The sequence below is a fragment of the Motacilla alba genome, chromosome 2, assembly GCF_015832195.1.
Source record: "Motacilla alba alba isolate MOTALB_02 chromosome 2, Motacilla_alba_V1.0_pri, whole genome shotgun sequence".
Lineage (NCBI taxonomy): Eukaryota > Metazoa > Chordata > Aves > Passeriformes > Motacillidae > Motacilla > Motacilla alba.
This window is the reverse complement of record NC_052017.1, coordinates 515,770-535,566: the sequence shown is the minus strand read 5'-3', so window position 1 is coordinate 535,566 and position 19,797 is coordinate 515,770. Positions and strand designations below refer to the sequence as shown.

The 19,797-nt window shown below is 56.6% G+C and overlaps 3 protein-coding genes across 5 annotated transcripts in view; 2 read left to right on the top strand and 1 right to left on the bottom strand.

The window, feature by feature from the left end:
• Positions 1–13,774, bottom strand: part of DHX30 (DExH-box helicase 30) — a 32,758-nt gene extending 18,984 nt beyond the window's left edge. Inside the window, exons 1-2 of one of the 3 annotated variants that reach the window (XM_038130013.1) lie at positions 13,103–13,774; positions 9,934–9,983 (exon numbers count right to left, since the gene is read on the bottom strand). In XM_038130013.1, the coding sequence (XP_037985941.1) occupies positions 9,934–9,964 (31 nt within the window). In that variant the 5' untranslated portion in view covers positions 9,965–9,983; positions 13,103–13,774. Of the gene's footprint in view, positions 1–5,521; positions 5,679–5,721; positions 5,982–9,933; positions 9,984–13,102 lie in introns of those variants that run through there. The other 2 variants (XM_038130012.1, XM_038130014.1) reach the window with 2 other exon arrangements.
• On the top strand, positions 12,554–13,444 carry LOC119698302 (basic salivary proline-rich protein 2-like). Its single transcript, XM_038130057.1, has one exon. It carries the CDS (start codon positions 12,554–12,556, stop codon positions 13,442–13,444), a length of 891 nt encoding a protein of 296 aa, XP_037985985.1.
• Positions 13,775–15,038: 1,264 nt separating the features above from the next.
• SMARCC1 (SWI/SNF related, matrix associated, actin dependent regulator of chromatin subfamily c member 1) overlaps positions 15,039–19,797 on the top strand; it is a 64,299-nt gene continuing 59,540 nt past the window's right edge. Inside the window, exon 1 of the mRNA XM_038130016.1 lies at positions 15,039–15,262. Coding sequence (XP_037985944.1) covers positions 15,041–15,262 — 222 coding nt within the window. The 5' untranslated portion in view covers positions 15,039–15,040. The remainder of the gene's footprint in view (positions 15,263–19,797) is intronic.

Below are 19,797 nucleotides of genomic sequence, written 5' to 3'. Positions count from 1 at the left end.
TTTCTCCAGCTGAGCCCCTTCCCAGCTCCCTCAGGAGCTCTGCAGCCCCTTCCCAGCTCCCTCAGGAACTCTCCAGCCCCTTCCCAGCTCCCTCAGGAGCTCTCCAGCCCCTTCCCAGCTCCCTCAGGAACTCTCCAGCCCCTTCCCAGCTCCCTCAGGAGCCCTCCAGCCCCTTCCCAGCTCCCTCAGGAGCTCTCCAGCCCCTTCCCTGGACTCGCTCCAGCCCCTCCAGGGCTCTGCTGCTGGAGGGGCCCAGAGCTGCCCCCAGGATTCCAGGGGGTCCCTCGGCAGGGCCGGCACAGGGGACAGTCCCTGCCCTGGGCTGTGCCCACCTGGGCACTCCTGGGCTCGTGTCCACCAGCATGGAGCCAGTGCTGTTTCCCCACCAGCTCTGTCACTCCTCGATATCAAAACCCAACCGAGCAGCAACAACTTTGCACAGTTTGGGTGTTTGCAACATCCCCCCAGCCATGGGTTAAACCCAGGCTCTCACAAGGCACACATTAGATCCAGCCAGCAGAGGAACATGCAAAAACGCCTGAGGACTTCTTCCTGAAATGACTGAGAAGGCTGGATTAGAGCCTGGGAATGTGGTTCAGTACTGAATTGCCCAGAAAGCCCCCTGGAAAGAAGTTTGCCAGCAGTGTTTGGAGACACAGCAGCCCCAGCAGGACAGAGGGCAGGTGGGACTGGCCCCTGCACCCACAGGGAAATGCTGCTCAGGATACAGCAGGGAGGGGATGTTCATGCTCAGATCAAATCACACATAATAATAATAATAATAATAATAATAATAATAATAATAATAATAATAATAATAATAATAATAACAACAACAACAACAACAACAACAAAATCTCACTGCCTCAGACAGAGCCATGTCACACCCACCTCCTGTCCCAGCCTCCTCCCTGACCAGCTCCAGCAGTTTTGGCAATGAGGGAGCTGCTCCAGCTCCTCACCTGCACCCCTGCATGGCCAGCACTGGGAAGGGCCTTTTTTTGCAGCAGCAGGTCCAGCGAGATCAGACCAATGTGATAACAATTCCAGATGTTCCTACACCTCACAAACAGGGAGGTCTCACAGCTCCAGCTGTGGAGAGGGGCAGCTGCCCCTTCTCCCAGGCTCCAGCACTCCCACTAAGCCAGATGTGCAGGGAGCCCATCTGCAGCCCTGATCCCACAGAAAGCCAAGGCAGGAAAAGGAAACCCACACGTTTTTGCTGGGCTCACCAGTGAATCAGCCAGCACGGTCCTGCAGGTACCAAAAGCAGCACAAGGGAACGGGGAGAGCGATGGGATCTCTCTGCAGGAGCAAGCACAGCTCATCCCACACTCAGCCTCATCCCAGACGCGCTCCCCGGGCAGCCAGGACTTGGGTAACCTCCCTGCACACCACCCTGGGGCTGAGCATTCCCTCTAAATCCCCTGCAGGAATCCAGGGTAAGCTTCAGCAATGACTCAGAAGCCAGCACAGAGATCACTGGCACCATCAGAAACCAGGATTTCCAACTGAGCCACCAAATGCAAGGAGAAACGAGGAGCCAAGAGTCACTCACTTGAGCACCACCAAGATGTGCCACCACGGGCTGCTGGGAACTGATTCTGGAGTTGCTGCCACGAAGAAACACAGGAACTGCAGATAATCCCAGAATGGTGTGGGTTGGAAAGATCCTTGAAGATCTTTCACTCATTTATTTAACAGCTGGGCAGGGGCACCTTGCACTACCCCAGGCTGCTCCAAGCCCACCCAGCCTGGCCTTGGACACTTCCTGAGATGCTCAAGGCAAGAAGAACTGAGGAGAGGCTCTGTCCCACAGGCAGTGCAAGGGATGCTCTCTGAGAAGCTGCTCGTTGTGATGCTGTCCCAGGAGGGCCCAGCTGGAAGGGAGCAACAGGGAAAGCACAGGAGGTTCAGAGAGCAGAGCTCTGCTGTGCCACTGCAGGCCTGACACTGCCTTGGACACTGGCTAAGGAGAACAAAAAGCCATTGCTGATGCCATCACCCTCTCCAGCAAAACCCAGCAGCCTGTCCACAGCTCAGCACACGAGACGCACTGGTGACACTCAGTTTTGAAACTGCTTCTTGCAAACCATAGAAGAACCACCTGGATCTTGAGAAATGCTTTCAGTAGCCTTGGATAACTGCAGGGGAATTGCAGGAATGACTCTGATTTAGGAACATGATTTGTCCATGAATTACCTTCGATATATTGGCCAAGGGAGAAGGAAGATGGTCTCAGCCTCACAAAAACTATGAGCCAATTTTCTGTAATTATACAGCAAATGTGCTATTTCTATCTACTGAAGCAAGTTCCTCTATATTCAGACTTTGGCCTGCTCAGGAAAACTGGAAAAGTGTCCAAGATCTTGGCACTCTGCAGTTCTATTCCATTCCACATTGGTGGGACTAACGGAGGGAGGAGCAGCAACACAACTCCCAAATGCACCATTCAATTCACTAATTAAAAAGAAAAGCAAAAAGCAAATCTCCAGCACCAGCCTGGTGATTTGGCTTCCAGTTGTTTCCTCTTTCACAAACAATAACCTGGGAAATTCTGTGATAAGAGGTGCAATAAGCACATTTCTGTAATGCCCCCCAAGTGCAATTACCTATGGCAGAGGAAGTTTCGCATTCTGAGGTGACTCCTCGGTGAAGACTAAATATTTAATCTGCTCTGGAGGGAAAACAGGATCTCTGACTAACAAAGCCCAGTTCTGTGACAGCTCAGGCTTGGAACGCCTGACAAGGTGCAGTGTTTCCTCCCCAGCTGACAATGCCACGTTCAGCAGCACGTTCTGGCAGTGCCAAGGGCCGCTGGATCACCTTCAGCCCATTCCTGCCCCAATTCCAGAGCTGAAAGGATCTCATCCTGCAGGAAGCCATCCTCCCCTTGGAGCTTTTACTGAAACAACCCCCAGCTGGATCTGCAGAACGTTCCCTTCCCTGCCAAACGGGATTTCCAGCATCCTGCTCCAAGGAGTGTCTCTGCCACAGCTGAGGGTGGATGTTTGCGCGGGAATTGTGTCGGTGGGAGCACAAGGAGCACAACCCAGTACTCCCCAAACAGCCACACATGACACCCAAACCACAGCCCTGACATCATGAAGGAATATTAAAAGCCTGTCTTGGAGAGCAGACAAGTCAGGGTGGGGCTATCAAAGAAGCCAATTAACTAATTAAAGTTCCTCAAAGCCAGCGAGTGCTTTAGCTTAATTTGATTGTGAAAGTCCAGGGTAATTCCAAGCTACACTGGAAACCACAAAAAGCAGACCCCAAAACCAACAAACCACCCAGCTGGAGCGGCCCAGCCTCCTCCAAACCCCTGCGAATCTGAGGAGTGGAAACACTCAGCAGAGCACAAACAGAGCAGCCCAAAGTCTTCTTCAAGGAGGACAGAGGACACCCATCAGTTCCTCTCTTCTCTCCAATTCTACTCCCTGGAAAAGCAGCAAATGAGCACCAAGGACAAACTGCCACAGACAAAAGTCCTCTAGATAGGATAAATTCAAGTAATAAACCCAAATGTGTTCCCAAGACATCAAAACTCCCCGAGGAAGAAAAAAGGCCCTGTGGCTCCACAATATCCATTTCACACGGAATCAGCCTAGACATGTCCCACTGCAGAGACGGAGGGAGCCACAGAAGGTTCCACCCGGCAGCTCAGCTTGGAGCACACAAAGCATGGCTTTTGGGGAATTTGGGGGGTTCCAAACCATCCCCAGCCATCCTGAGCAGGGCTCCTTTCAACACACCCAGAATAAAGTCCACGTGCAGCTCCTGGCTGAAGGAGAGCTCAGGAACACTGAGTGGCTCCTCCAAAAGCAAGGAGGAGGACAAGGAGCAGAGGCCAAGCTCCCCCTCGGAGCCACTGGGGCTGCTCAGGACCCTGCCCTGCTCCAGGAAGGGATCCAGAGCTCCAGCCCAAGTTCTGCTGAGGCTCTACAGGACAAATTTAATCCGTGACAGAGGAGGAGCAGCCTGCCTTGTGAGCCTCGGGAACGAGGGGGAAGTGACTGAGCTCCCCAAACTCACCGTGTGAGCCAAAAGCCTGAAGCCTCAGATAACAAGGAGGATCTAACAGTGACTGTCTGAAGCTGGCCTGGGTCTGAGGGGATTTCCACGTTTGCATCCAAGGCTAATAACAAAGCAGCCAAATGAGGACAGCTAATGAGACATCAGCCCACAAGCTGAGGGCTCAGAACCCACCTCAGAAAGAGGTTTTTCCAATGACATTTATGATCCCCACGTGTTCAAGGAGCAGCTGGACAGGTAGGGCAGGTTCACAAGGCCCTGAGGGCTTTTATTTGTTCATCCAAAACAAATCCATTATTGGGAATGATTCCAGCATCACCACACTGCCACCTCAAGATCAAGAGCCTTCCATGGTCAATCCTCCCTACAGACTGGGAGGATGAGTAAACTGAAGACCAAACATAAAAGTACTCAGGGACTGCCAAAAACACATTAGGGAAAAAAAAGTGATGAGGGATGAAGTACAAAAGAGGAAAAAAAAAATCCTGGTTTATTCCTTTTCTCAGGCAACACCTGAAGCAGCTCATTAAGCAATAATGGGGGGTGGTTCAGCACTTGCTTTAGCAGGGAGTTAATTTGCTCTGTTGAACAGCTTGACTGTAACAACTGAAAGACCATCCCACTCTGAACTCCAAGATAAAACTCAGCAGCTTCTGAAAGACAAATGGAACCAAGACCCAAAGAATTCAGAAATTCCTGAGAAAATAATAACTTTAATAATACTTGAGCATGGGAAAAAAAAAAAAAAAAGCACTGAGCAGAGAAGCATGAGGGCTGAGAAAAAAAGGAAAAAGTTCAAATATAATAACACTCCAAATTTCCAAAATGCAGCCCACGAAAGAAAACCGAAACGAAACCAGCGATTTTTGTAAGGAAAAACGGTTCAAGTCACAACCCCTGGCACAAAACCCCTCGCATCCCTCCAAGCTCCAAGTGTTCTCCACGCTCCATAGCCCAACAAAAAGCGATTCAAAACACGACACCGAACGCGAGTTTTAAACCTCCTTTTACAGCACCGACAGCTCGGACAGCATTCCCCCTTCCCACCGGGGCCCGCACACCCCTGACATCCAGCAGGGACAATCTTCCAAGCTGCGGCCAGAGCCGTGAGCCGCGGCGGGCTCCGGGGCTGCTGCAGGACCGGGCGCGGTGCCGCGGAGCTGCCCGAGGCTCTGCCCGGGGTTCCTGCCCGAGGCTCTGCCCGGGGTTCCTGCCCGGGGCTCTGCCCGGTGGTCTGTCCGGGGCTCCTGCCCGGGCGGATCCGCGGGATCCCGCGCACGGAGAGCGGGGAACGGCCCTAACGGCCCGGCCGCTCTCCTGCCGCAGCTCCACGGGGATTTTCCTCTCGCGTCAGCCGCGGGAGGCGGCCGGAGTTTCGCCCAGGCCCGGCTCGGCGACCTTGAGGGGAATCACCGGGGAAAGCCAACTCCGGCCAACAAAGGGCGGCGGGGGCGGCCCCGCTGCGGCTCCGCGCTCCCCCCGGTACCTGCGCAGCTCGGCGGCTCCTCTCCCTGGCCGCGCATCCCGGTCCCGGCGGAGCCGCGGGAAGGGAGGAAGGGAGGGAGGGATGGAGGGAGGGAGGGATGTGGCGGCTCCCCCGCCCCGCCGCGGGCCCGGGCTCGCCCCTCCCTTCCGCTGCGCGCTCGCCGCGCGGGGCCCCGAGCGCCGGCCGGCCCCGCTGCTCACCCTGCGCCGCCTCGGGCTCCTCCTCGTCCTCCTCGTCGCGGCGGGGCTCGGCGGGCCCGCGGGGGGCCGAGCAGAGCCCGCGGGGAGCGGCGCAGGGCCCGCGGGGGCCGCGGCAGAGGCGCAGCGGCCCCGCCGCCTGCAGCAGCAGCCCCAGCGCCGCCATCTTGGGCCGCCCCGCGCCCGCGGGCAGCGCAGGGGCCGCGGCGGCAGCGCCCCCTGGCGGGCGGGAGGACCGAGAGCGGCCCGGGAGAGCCGGGACCGGAGCGGGAACGGCGGGGACGGAGCGGGGAAAGGGACCGGAGAGGGGGGAGATTCACGGGGGGAAACGACAAGGAGCTGCTGTCCTGGCCGTGGCCGGAGCCCGCGGCATTCCCGGGGCTCCGGAGCCGTGGGGTACCGGGAAATCTGTCCGGGAGCGGCGGGAATTGCGACCAGGGAATACCGGGAACTGCGGCCGTGGCAGTGATGCCTTGGGAAGGCTGCCTTAGAACAGAGGCTAGACGGAGGTAAAGAATAAAGCAGGTATTGCCGGTAGGATCTATAAAAGCACCGGGAATGCCGGCCGTGGGAACAACGGGAATTGCGGCCGGGGAACACCGGGAATTCTCTGGAAGACCGGGAATTGCCACCGGAAATTTCGGCCGGGGAACACTGGGAATTGTGGCCGGGAACACCAGGAATTCTGGCTGGGAGCACCGGGAATTCTCTGGAACACCGGGAATTGTGGCCGGGAACACCGGGTATTCCAGCCGGGAACACCGGGAATTCTCTGGAACACCAGGAATTGTGGCCGGGAACACTGGGAATTCTCTGGAACACCGGGAATTGCCAGCGGGAATTCCGGCCGGAAACACCGGGAATTCTCTGGAACACCGGGAATTGCGGCCCAGGAACACCGGGAATTCCAGCTGGGAACACCGGGAATTCCAGCTGGGAACACTGGGAATTGCTGCCCGGAAACACCGGGAATTCCGGCCAGGAACACCGGGAATTCCAGCCGGGAACACCGGGAATTCTCCGGAACACCGGGAATTGCCGCCGGCAGCGTGGGAGCGCACAGAGCCACTGTCCCACCCTCCCGTATCCCCAAATTCCAGCTGCTCCCGCGGCCCGTTATTTGCTAATATTTGAGATAAACGCTGAAAAAATTAAAATCTCTATAAGCTTCAAGTCTTTTAAAGAACTTAAAACCTCGGATCTGTATCAAACCTTAATTCTGAACCATCCAAAATGAAAATCCGCGAGAAAGATCTCGGAATCTTCAGGAAATAAGCCAGCACCTCCCCACTTCTCCCAGCTCCAACTCCTGTTACTCAGTTCTACCTGAATCATTCCACGTAATAATTCAGGGATAAAATCCTTAGGGCTGTGGAGCTGGATGAAATTCCCACCCTACAGGGAATATTTATTTAAATCTGATTTTTTTTTTCCTAAGCAATGAATCTGTATTAGCCCTGGCTGTGCTGGGATTGCCACTAAGGTTTGCATTTCTTTAAACCAGGGTCTCATTTTTATGTCAAAGACTTTATTACTGAGTATTTTGTGTGTAGAGGGAAAATTAACATGAATGGCTGGTTAAGCAGCATGATGTAAAAGTTGGGGTTTTTTTTAAAGTGCTTTTGTTTTTGTTTTGGTTTTTTCTGATTTTTTTAAAAAAATCTTCAATAAGGCAAAAAATACTGACTAATACAATGGCACAGTTCAGTTTTACAAAGCCTGGGCTCCACGAGAGGAGGTTCAAGACCAATAAAGTTCTCAAATAAAATCCTTTAAGACAAAGGAAAAAAGAAAAAACAAACTAAGAAAAAGGAAAAAAAAAACAACTTTAGAAGAGCTGAACTCTCAAAAAAAGTCTTATTACACCAAGTTTGCCCTCTCCTGTATTCATTTTTAGAACCTCTAAAATTAGCTGCTGATTTGTCTTTGTAGGTTCTTTTACTTAAAAAAAACAACAACAAAACCAACCAAACAGAAACCCAAATGGAAACACAAACCCAGATCTTGAATCAATACCAGATGACAAAAAAAACCCCACTTTTTTTTTTGAAAGACATGAAGTGATTCTGGCACTTGGATTGCAAATTTTAAGAGACTGGTCCACTAAAATGGGAGAAATCATTGAAAACTGATTGTCCATTCAAAAATCATCCAAAGATCAGGCAGACCACCAAGGAGGAAAGCAGCTCCTCCCAGGGAAGGGGATGAACCCCGGGTCCATCCCGTGGCAGCACGCTGCACGAGCTGCTGTTCCTGCTGCTTTATCTGGAGCTTCACTGTTTGTTCAGGAATAAACTGAGGGGGTTTGGGAATAAAACCTTCAAGGAGGACTGGAAGGAAAAGGAGGCTGGGAAATCTTGGAAACTCACAGGCAGGGGGCTGGAAAAGCTGGAATATCTTGGAAACACACAGGCAGGGGGCTGGAAAAGTTGGGAAAACCTTGGAAACACACAGGCAGGGGCTGGAAAAGCTGGGAAATCTTGGAAAAACATGGGCAGGGGGCTGGAAAAGTTGGGAAAATGTCAGAAACACACAGGCAGGGGCTGGAAAAGCTGGGAAATCTTGGAAAAACATGGGCAGGGGGCTGGAAAAGTTGGGAAAACCTTGGAAAAACATGGGTAGGGGGCTGGAAAGGCTGAAATATCTTGGAAACACAGAGGCAGGGGCTGGAAAAGCTGGGAAGATGTCAGAAACGCACAGGCAGGGGCTAGAAAAGTTGGGAAAACCTTGGAAACACATGGGCAGGGGCTGGAAAAGTTGGGAAGATGTCAGAAACACACAGGCAGGGGCTGGAAAAGTTGGGAAGATGTCAGAAACACACAGGCAGGGGCTGGAAAAGCTGGGAAATCTTGGAAAAACATGGACAGGGGGCTGGAAAAGCTGGGAAAATGTCAGAAACACACAGGCAGGGGGCTGGAAAAGCTGGGAAATCTTGGGAAAACAGGCAGGGGCTGGAAAAGCTGGGGGAAGAGGCTGCCAGGCAGTCCCAGTGTGCAGGGACAGTCAGGGGTGAGGAGGGCTGGTGGTTTGTCACCACAAATGATATAAAAATTATCTCGTGGGCACAGAAACAGCAGTGAGGAGTCACTTCAGCACAGAATTCCCGAAGCTGCCAGTTGCAGGTATCTCTGCTTTGCAGAGAGCAGCGTGAGCCAGCACAGGCAGCATCTCCAGAGCCATCTCCCAGCTCCCAGGGAGCTCCTGGCAGGGGCTGGGCTGGGGCTGCCCCTCCAGCCGAGCCTGTGCAGAGGCAGCAGCTCCTGCAGGAGCCAAGGTTCATTCGGGAATTCCTTTATCCCCAGGCCTGGAGCATCCCAGAGTCCACACCCAGCCTGGCCATGACAAACCACCAGCCCTCACCAGGGAAGTTCCATCTGTCCAACCCCACTGGCAGGATTTGGGGGAGGAGAGGGGCTTGGTTCCCAGCTGAGGTGACTCTGTACACAATTCCTGCCCCAGACTGGGAAGGATTCCGGGGTTTTTAGATGAAATCCCGGTGCTGGTGGCTCAGAGCAGGGCAGTGGCAGGAGTGGTGGGGTCCCTGCTGGGTTTCCTGAGTGCCAGGGGAAAGGATGAATTCCCTGGGGTGGAGGGAGGGTCCCTCTGCCTCAGGGAGAGCTGGAATATTCTAGTCCATTCTATCCACTGTCCAATATTTAGTCCATTCTAGTCCATTCTATTCACTGTCCAATATTTAGTCCTTTCTAGTCCATTCTATTCACTCTCTTTAGGACCAAGTAACAGAGCTCAGGAGAGATCCACAAGTTAAAACAGGGAACAGTGACTGGAGGGATTTCTGAGGACAGAAGATGATTGAAAGGAAGGCTGGCAAAGCAGTGGCAGGGAAAAGAGCCATGGTGACAGGGACAGGTATTACAGGGTCAAACCCCAAGGACAAGGAGCTGGCACTAAGGGATACAGGAATATTTAGGAGGACAAAATGACAAGGGAAAAAGCCTGTGCTTGAAGCTGAACAGCAAACAAGTGTCCAGTGTCCCTGGATAACACTGCAGGGCTCCTCCCTGCCCAGTGCCACTGCTGCCCTGGAATCCTGTCCTGTCCCCTCCTGCCACATCCCCTCGGTGCTGCACCCCCCAGGACACACCTGAGCTCCCTCCTCACACCAAGAACTCCTCCTCCTCCTCAGCCCCCGGCTCCAGCTTCCCCCCGGAGCACAGGAGAGCCCCGGGCAGCCCCAGGCGTGGCAGCTCTTACCTTTGAGGGAGTTCAGCGAGAACATCTCCATCCCGGCGGGAAGGGCGTTCCTGGGACAGCGGGAGGGAGCACAAAGAAACTGCAGGTTAGAATTGCTACCTCCTTCCAAATGCTTGGGGGGCTTCTGCTTTGGCTCTGGGGTGACAGTGAGGGGTTTCTAAAAGCCTCTTAGGCCAGGATGAAGTAGATTATTGCCATTATTCACTTCAAAGGGAAAAAAAAAAACTGGAGAAGAAAGAGAACTGTACTTGTGAGAATGTTCTTTACTGAAACTGTGTTAAACTTCCTATTTATAACTTTCACTCAAATGAGAAAACCAACTTTGTTTTGGGGTGTTTTATCTGTCATGCCAAGTACTAAATACACTGCAGGGATCCTTGGAATCAGCAACAAGGATTTGCTATCAACTCAGATCAGATGGTGAGCACTGAAGGTCAGCATTTACACACTGAGTTGGTTTGGAGCTGGACTTCCATGCTCCTGGTGGATCCCTTCCAAGTCAGGATATTCTGGGATTCTGTGGACATTAACTGTCCCCATCAATGACTTCCTGTGCCTGCAATTAATAGCCTGCAATTATCATTCCAATTATTCACTTTTGCTTTCAATAAGACAAAATTACTTCAGTAGAAAAAAAAAAAAGGCTTCAAATGCACCCACCCCATTTTCTGGCCACATCTCTGATGTGACACCTGGTCCACGGGTCCCTCCCCATGGACACACGGACACCAAGCTGCCCTGGCTGCCAGGGCCACACCTGGCCTTTTCCAAGGCTGAAATCAATAAAAACAGAGCAAATTGGCTTGGCAAAAATGAAACCCCGCGTGTGCTGCGGTGAATCTCGGAGGGAAACGTCCCTGGAGTGATGAATCACCGCAGGGACAAATCAGGGAGCTCTTCTGAGGTCCTGCAGCCAGGTTCCCAAGGCTGGAGCTTGGCACAGGGCAGCCTGTGCCCCCTTCCCTGGGGATCATCCCAGCCTGGCCCCAACTGCCCCAAAGCCGGGGCATTTGGGATGAGCTGGGAGAGTCCAGTATTGCTCCAACAGCAAAGAGCCAAGCCCTGAATGCTCCTGAGCACCGGAGAGAGGGAACCAGGAGCGGGACAGGGAATGCTGCAGGGAAGCCAAGTGCCAGGGCATCGGCCACATCCCCTGCCCAGCTCTGCCCAAAGAGGGGGGCTGCTTGTGGGGTACCCCGGGAATGCCTCCCTCGGGGTCCTGGGACAGGTGGGCAGATCAACTGCAACCAACAATCCCTGCTGGGAGCTCAGGGAGCAGGAACCAGGAACGCCTCACCCACGCTGGGCTGGGAAAAGGGCTCTTCCCAAAGGCTTTGAGCTGCCAGAGGGCAGGGCTGGACGGGACAGTGGGAATGGGGAATTCCTGGCTGGGATGGGATTCCCAGAGCAGCTGGGGCTGCCCCTGCATCCCTGGGATGTCCCAGGCCAGGCTGGACAGGGCTGGGAGCAGCCTGGGACAGGGGACGGTGTCCCTGCCATGGCAGGGGTGGCACTGAGTGATCCTTACACTCCCTTCCAACCCAAATGGGTAAATGCAGTATAAAGTTGATGGAATTGGTCTTTTCTGCTCAAGAACAAATGAAAAAAAAATGGAGAACCCTCTGGGAATGAGGGTCCAAGATGCACAGCTGAGATCCCCCCGGAGAAGCCAGGTTCCAGCCCAGCTGCTGGATGATCCTGTCTGCAGGTCCCAGCTGGGCTGGGAGCCTTCCTGGGACCAGCCAGACTCAGACTGGGGGGGACAGGGCAGGACAGGCAGCAGAAGAAAGGATCTGCCGAACCTGACACCAGGATCCCCACCTGGGAATCACTTTTAGCACACCCAGCAGCCTGGGGGAGATCCCAGGGTTTGCTCCTACAGATCCTGATCCCAAATGAGAAGCGTCCAGCTGTGGCAGCTGCTGCAGCCCCCAGGGAAACACAGGGATGCAGGACCAGCACGGACAGGGGCACCGGGAGACTCAAAATGCATTTTGCCTGATGACAGGAGAGATGTGGGAGCTCTGAGGACACTGGAGTTGGGAAGAAATGGCCCAGGATGACACAGGACAGGCAGCGGCACAGCTGGGATGAGAATCCACGGCAGCCCGGAGCCTGGTGCCCCACACCCAGCAAACTCCAGAGAGCCAGGTGGCACAAGAGACACCAGAAGTTTGCCAGGAGCAGACTCAGTGCTCCTGCTGCAAAGGCAAAGAGGGAAACCAGGCACTGCAGCGCAGAAACTGTTCGATCAAATCCCCGAGGATGGGAAGGAACGGGGCCTTTGTGGGGCTTCCTCCATCCCTGCGTGAGGGAAAACCCCATCCCGGAGAGGGACACAGGAAAATCCCAGCAATTCTGATGCCTGGCTGCCGGGGTACTCCAGCAGGGCTGGAAGGGGCAGAGCCCCGACTGCTTTGTGAAGAGAACAAAGGAGAAATCCTGCTGTGTGCACAGCCAGCGCCAAGGATCCCCGGCCCGGCTGCGGGCACAGCCTCTCGCAGCAGCGATCGATTTGCACTCCCGGTTATTGGGGCCGAGGGACAGCGGATGGGGGCAGGAACCTCTCCTGAGGGCCAGCCCCGCAGGGCTCCCGCTGCCAGCCGCCGCCAGGGCCACAATGAGGGGCTGCAGGTGGCACCGGGCTCCGGGACAGCCCCGGGGCCACACGGGCACCGGAGCGACAATTCCCGCCGCCACGGGGAAAACGGGCCCGGCGGCGACACGGGGCCGAGCCGCGGGCGGGCACGGCGGGGCAGGAGGGGCGGAGGCCGCGGAGAGCGGCTCCGTGCGGAGCGGAGCCTCCCCGGGCAGCGATGGAGCTCCGGGCACCGCCGCGCTCCGGGGCCGCTCCCCGGGCTCTCCCCGCCGGCCTCTCGCCCAGGGCCCGCGGCGAGCCGTGCCCCGGAGCCCCCCCGAGCACCCCCGGGGCCCCCAGAGTATCCCCGGCCCCGCCGGTGCCGCCGAGCATCCCCGGTGCCGCCGAGCATCCCCGCCCGCGCCGCCCCGCCCGCACAGGCCGCGGCCCCGCACGGCCCTCCCCGCCTCACCCCGCTCTGCTCGGCGCCATCCCCCGCTCCTCCCCCTCCTCCCGCCGCCGTCCCGCCCCCGCGGCCCCCCCGGTTCTCCGCAGGGGTCGCGGTCCGACCCCCGCCCGCCCGGCACCGACCTCCGCACCGCGACTGCCGCCGCCGGGCCGCCCCTCGGGACTACAGCTCCCGGCAGCCGCCGCGCGCGCTTCCGGCGCGGCGCGCGCTTCACTTCCGGCCCTTCCCCGGAAGTGAGACGGCCCGCGCGTTCCCTCCGGCCGGCGGCGCCACAGCGCGGAGCCTCGCGTGGGCGTGGGGCGGGGTCTGTCCCCGTGGCAACGGCAGAGCCAATGGGCGGCGAGGGCTGTCCCCATGGCAACGGCAGAGCCAATGGGCGGCGCGGCCTGGGGGGGGGCGCTGTGGCCCCGGCCCCGCCGTGGGACCCACTCGGGCCCCGGCCCCGATCCCGATCCCGATCCTGATCCCAAACCCGATCCCGGTCCCGATCCCGGGGTGGGACTCGGCCAGGCCCGATCCTGATTCCGATCCTGGTCCCAGCACCGGTCCCGATCCCGATCCTGATCCCGGGGTGGGACCCGGCCAGGCCCGATCCTGATCCTGATCCCGGGCTGGGACCCGACCAAGCCCGATCCCGATCCCAGCCCCGATCCTGATCCCAATTCCGGGGTGGGACCCGGCCAGGCCCGATCCTGATTCTGATCCCAGCCCCGATCCTGATCCCGATCCTGGTCCCAGCACCGGCCCCGATCCTGGTCCCGATCCTGATCCCGGGGTGGGACGCGACCAGGCCCGATCCCAGCCCCGATCCCAGCCCCGATCCCGATCCGGGGGTGGGACCCGGCCAGGCCCGATCCCGATCCCGGCCCCGATCCTGATCCTGATCCTGATCCCGGGGTGGGACCTGGCCAGGCCCGATCCCGTTCCCGATCGGGGAGCTGCCCCGAGCAGCTGTGGCTGCCCCTGTGTCCCTGGCAGTGTTCTTGGCTGCGCTCACTGTGCTGCCTTTTCAGAACGGCAGCTCTGAAATTCTGAGGTTCAGGTTTCCGGATGTTTGGCGGGTTTGTTATTCCCTGTGTCTCCAGAGGTTTCCTTTCCTGCAGGTGTTTATTTCTGCTTTGGAGTGTTCAGGGACAAGGGAAGTTTTACAAACTATAGTAATGCGAGGGGCGGTTTTATACTGGGGATTGTGATTTTAATGACAGACTTTTTGACACTCTATTTAATAATGGTTGAACTAAAATATGTTGTATTTTTAAATTATATACATGTTTTTGCCTTTAAAAAAAATCTCTGTTACGTTCAATTCACAAATAAAACATAAGTAGAGACTCAAAACAAAGTGGTTTTTAGAAAGGAAATTGGGGGGAAATTGCTTCCTAATGACCCATTCCGTGGGTCTGGGTGTGATTATGGGAAGATAAAGGCACGCAGCACTCGGTGCAGACACCTGCAGGTAACGATGTCAGCACCCGATTTACTCCCTAATTGCACTCAGGGCCTCCACACCGGGCCTGAGCAGACCAGAGCGGTACCGAGGGCACGGCCGGTGTGTTTGGGTTCTGAAGCGCTCTCTCGCCGGTACCGAGGGCACGGCCGGTGTGTTTGGGTTCTGAAGCGCTCTCTCGCCGGTACCGAGGGCACGGCCGGTGTGTTTGGGTTCTGAAGCGCTCTCTCGCCGGTACCGAGGGCACGGCCGGTGTGTTTGGGTTCTGAAGCGCTCTCTTGCCGGTACCGAAGGCACGGCCGGTGCGCTCGGGGCCCGGAGCCCCCGGGGTCCCTCAGCGGGAGCGGCTCAGGGGGGGCGGGGCCGATCGAGGGGCGGGGCTTCACAGGAGCGCCGTGCGCGTTCCCGCTGGCCTTCCCGATCACATCCCCAAGCACGTTCCCGTTCGTGCTCCTGTTCGCGTTCCCGAGCACACTCGCGATCGCGTTCCCGTTCCGAGCCCCGTTCGCGTCCCCGCTCGCGTTCCCGTTCCGACCCCCGATCGCGTTCGCGTTCCCGCTCCGGTCCCGGGCGCGCTCCCGCGGTGGGCGGGCCGCGGGCCGGGGCGCGGCGCATGCGCGGCGCGGGGCGCGCGGGGACAATGGCGGCGGCGGCGCTGGCGGCGGGCGGAGGCCCCGGGAGCGGCCCCGCGGCGGCTCCGGCGGGCGGGCCCGGCCCCGCGCTGGCCGCGGCGCGCCGCAAGGACGGCGGCCCCGCCGGCAAGTTCTGGGAGAGCCCCGACACCGTGTCCCAGCTCGACTCGGTCCGCGTGTGGCTGGGGAAGCACTACAAGAAGGTGCGGCCCGGCGGGGGCGGCGGGCACCGGGCGGGCGGGGGACGGGACGGGGGGGGGGCGGAGGTTTGCGCCGCTCTTTGTGACCCCCGGGGCCGGGTGGGGGGCGGCACATTTCCGCTGCCCGGGGCCGTGTTCGGGGCAGCCCCGGTGGCCCCGGGACGTTCCCGCCGGCCGCGGGGGCCCGGCCGGTGCCCGCCCGCCCCGGGCAGTGCCGTTCCTGCGCGGGCAGGTCCCGGCCCCGCTGGGTTTCGCTTCGGCCGCGCCCCGGCGGTGTCGGGAGCGCTGGAAGAGGGAGGAAGATCCCCCGGTGCCGCCGGGAGCCGCGTTCAGCCCCGCGTGTTGCCCCGGGCTCGGGGCGGCAGCGCCGCTGCTGCCCTTGGGCTCCTCTTCCTCTCCGCCCGCCTCGCTTTCTTCACGTGTTTTTGGTTTGTTTTTCTTCTCCCGGGTGCTGGTTTCATGGCTCCATAGCGGCCCGCTGTAACTTTGCGGCGGTGCCGGAGCGGCGCTGCCCGGCCCAGCGTGCCCTCAGCCCGCGTTCCCCCGGGCCGGGGCCCCGCACCCCGCGGGGAGGAACCCCGGCTGCTGCCTGGGCTCTTGGTGTGCCTGGGACAATCCGAACTGGGAATCCGGGCTGAGGGCAGCTCGGGTGTGTTTTTCCAGTCCTTCCAGCTCGGCTCGGGCTGCGAGGCAGCCGCTCCGGCTCTTTGTGTTGACAGGGCAGTGTAACAGAATATTTGTGCGGTTTGGCTCGATCCGGCTGCGGGGCTGTCCCACGCCCTGCAGGAGCTGTGGTTTTCCCGGTCCTGCACCCCCGGGATCCCGGGAAATCTGAGCAGGGCCCCGGTGCCCCGCTGAGCGCAGAAAGTGTTTGCTGCGGCTCCGAACCCCCTGCCGGGCTGGGTCTCTGTGCTGGCTGGGCAGGGGCTGTGTGCTGCGGCAATGGGAGCCAAGGGAAAACCCCTCCTTTCAAATTGCTTACAAAAATTGTATTATTATAATTATTGCCATTGTTTATTTAATATAAATAATGTTATTATATAAATTATATTATTATGTTATATAAATTACATTATTATATTATATAATTTATATTATTGCATTATAAATTGGTATTAAAATTAGATATTTATTTCTTAGCCATCTATTTTATTAGCCATTTATCGTGGCTCTAGAGGGTAATTAGAGTTGAACTAAGGAGAGTCTACAGGGCCAGTGAGTTTTGGAATGTTGCTGTGATAATCCTTTTAAAAAATGAAAAGTGGTTTTGGTTTGGGGCAATAAAGCTGATACCAGTGCTTACAGATGGAGCCTCCACACTCCAGAGGGAAGGGCTGGCTCCCTTTGGGATGTGCTGTAAATGGACTCTGGTTCATCTTGTTCTGTTTGCATCCCGCTGCAGGTGCGTGGCTCCTTCCAGAGAGGTGCATGGTGATTATAACTGGCCTTTGTCCAGCCCATGCTCTTAAAAATAGATGTTTGTGCATGTCAGTGGTGAAGCTGTCAGCAGCAGTTGGTGCGTCCAGCTCCAGGGACGCTGGGGACCAGCTGGAGAGAATCCCAGAGCAGCACCCAGCTCATTCAGGATCCAGAGGTCCTGAGGGGCAGGGAGAGTTGGAGAGCTGCATTTGCAGAGCTGCTCATTTTGACTCTGGATTAGACAAGACTTTAATGTTGAAGAGTTTTCTGTGTCTCTAGAGTGCAGCAGCTGTTGGGGAGCTCTCTGTGTCTCTAGACAAGAACAACTGGTGAGGAGCTCTCTGTGTCTCCAGAGTACAATTAAGAGTGAAACAGGTTTCAGTAGCAGTGTGGGAGACTCACGCTGCACCTTGGAACACTCATTGACAGGCACCAAACACAATACAGAAAATGAAATTATTGATCTTGTAGTGAGCTGATTTTTTCCAGGCTCCCTCCCGCTCCCGGTTTGTGTGTGTGATGTCTGGGAGTTGGTTTGTGTTGTTTCTCAGCATCAGGGGGTGCAGGAGGTGCCCGGCTCCTCCCAGGCAGCGTGGGTGCAGTAGGGATGTTGGAGCCTTGCTTCCCTGGGAGCTGGGAATGGGTTTGTGCCGTGCGTTTGGAGTCCTGGGGCATCTGCCAGACTTTAACAGAACAAAGTCACAGCATCCTGGAAGGGTTTGGGGGGGAAGGGGCCTTAAAGCCCATCCCATTCCACCCTTGCCATGGGCAGGGACACTTCCACTGTCCCAGGCTGCTCCAAGCCCTCTCCATGACACATCCAGGGGTCCAGGGACAGCCACAGCTGCTCTGGGCACCCCGTGCTAGGGCTCCCCACCCTCCCGGCCAGAAATCCCCAGTGTCCCATCCAGCCCTGTCCTCTGGCAGTGGGCAGCCATTCCCCGTGTCCTGTCCCTCCATCCCTTGTTCAGAGTAACTTGGGTAGACTGTAGTGGGCACCTTGATGTCACCATAGTTACTTAGAAATTCACAGCTCAGAAGTAAACCGGGCAGTTCTGTTAATGCTCATTTATCTATAGCACTGTTAGGCAGTTCCTTTCTCAGTAAGCCACAAGCTCATATTAAATGGGGTGTCCCAAAGCAGTTGTTTATTTTATTGTCTGTAAGACCTATTTCTAAGGTAGTTTGGGAGGGGTTTAGCAGCTGCCTGATGAAGGATGCAGCCCCTGGCCTTGGCCTTGCAGCTGAGCTCCCCCAGGAGCCCTCCTGGTGTGTTGTTCATATCCAGGGCAAGATCCAGATCCATCTACGGGCCCTGGGAGCTCTGGTGGCTCTGACTGCTCTGCCCCTCTGAGACAAAAGGCCAGAGCAGTTGATTTTTAGGAGGCAGGAGGATTTTTAAGGAGCAGGTGGGGTGTTGGTTAGAGGGGATCAGGGCATGGCTCAGCAGGGGAGCTCTGGGGACAGAGCTGGGACCCTCTTGCCCCTTGGAGAGGGGTCTGAGCACATCCCTGAGCTGGGGCTGATGCCCAGGCAGGGTCTGCAGGGCAGAGCTCCCGGCAGAGCTGGGATCTCCTCCTCCCTGCCGTGGATATCCCGGAGCAGGGCGCAGGCTGGCACGGGCAGCTGCTGGGGACAGGCAGTTGTGCCACCAGCGTGTCAGGCTGGCACCACCTGCTGTCCCCAGGGGCTGCCCTGGCAGTGTCTGTGGCTCTGCTGCCCTTGGCAGGAGCCTCCCAGGCCTGCCTTGGCTTGGGTCCAGGGAGGGGTCTGTCTGCAGCTCTTCTGTGTTCTCCCCTTGGAAAAGGAGCCGGGGTTTGACCCAAATCAAGGCATTTCAGTGTGGGCTTTCCCCTTGTGTGGCACTGAGCTGAAATGCCTTTGTTTGGGGAAGGTGTGTGCACGGGCCACAGCAGAGCTGATGGCGGTGTTTGAGGTCAGTGCCACATCAGAGCCTGCTCTGCATCTGTCCCCCTTCGGTGACAAATGCTTCCAGGGCAGCTGCAGTGCAGCTCTGGCTGCAGAGATTCCCTCTGCTGCTGCTCACGCTCTGCTTCCTGACCACACATTTTCTGCTTAAAAATAGGGAGTGGTTTTGTGTTCCTAATTATTGTGGAAAGGTTGGAAAACTCTGCTGTGTCCGTGGGGCTTTGGCGTTTCAGCATGAGAGCAAAATCCTCTTGTGGAACAGGGCATCACTCTGCCCTGCAATTCACTGCTTAGAAACCTTTGTTTGCTGCAGGATCATTTTGTGGACATGAGGGGAGAGCCTGGAGATCTGTTGGACTTGGTGCCTCTGTGGTCCCTCAGTCCCGCTGTGAATTGATTGGGAAATTGTCTGCTGTGTGTCACTGCTTAAAGACCCATTTGTGCTGCTCATTAGGATGCAGAAATGATGGAGGGGAGTCTTGGGCTTCTTTTTGAAGGGTTTTTTCTCCTTATTGTTCAGGGAACCTCAGGCAAGGTAATGGGCTGCTCATTAAAAGGATCTGCAGGATAGTGGCAGCGCAAGGGAGGATGAGAAGGTGTTGTCTTCCTTTATAGCTTCCAGCTGTCAGTGCCTCCTGCAAGAGGTAAAAATGAGAGCTGCAAGAAAATAAGTGATTGCCTGAAAAAGTTCACTTGTCTAAGAATAGGCTTTGCAAGGTGCATTCTCATGTAATTTTCCTTTTTCTCTGAAGGAAAATATCAGGAAAAAAAGAATTAGAGTAAGTCAGTACAAGGATGCCACCTCTTCTAGATTTGTTTTTTGAAGGAGGTTCAACCAGGCTGGTTTGGGTTGGGAGGGACCTTAAAGCCCATCCAGTGCCACCCCTGCCATGGCAGGGACACCTCCTGCTGTCCCAGGTGCTCCCAGCCCTGTCCAGCCTGGCCTTGGGCACTGCCAGGGATGCAGGGGCAGCCCCAGCTGCTGCTCTGGGCAACCTGTGCCAGGGCCTCCCACCCTGCCAGGGAACAATTCCTGCCCAGTATCCCATCCATCCCTGCCCCCTGGCAGTGGAAGTTGTTCCCCCTTGTCCAAAGTCCTGTGCAGAGCCAGCAGTTGGACTCGGTGATCTTTGTGGATCCCTTCCAACTCGGGATATTCTGTGATTTTGATGTAATTAAAACATTAATTC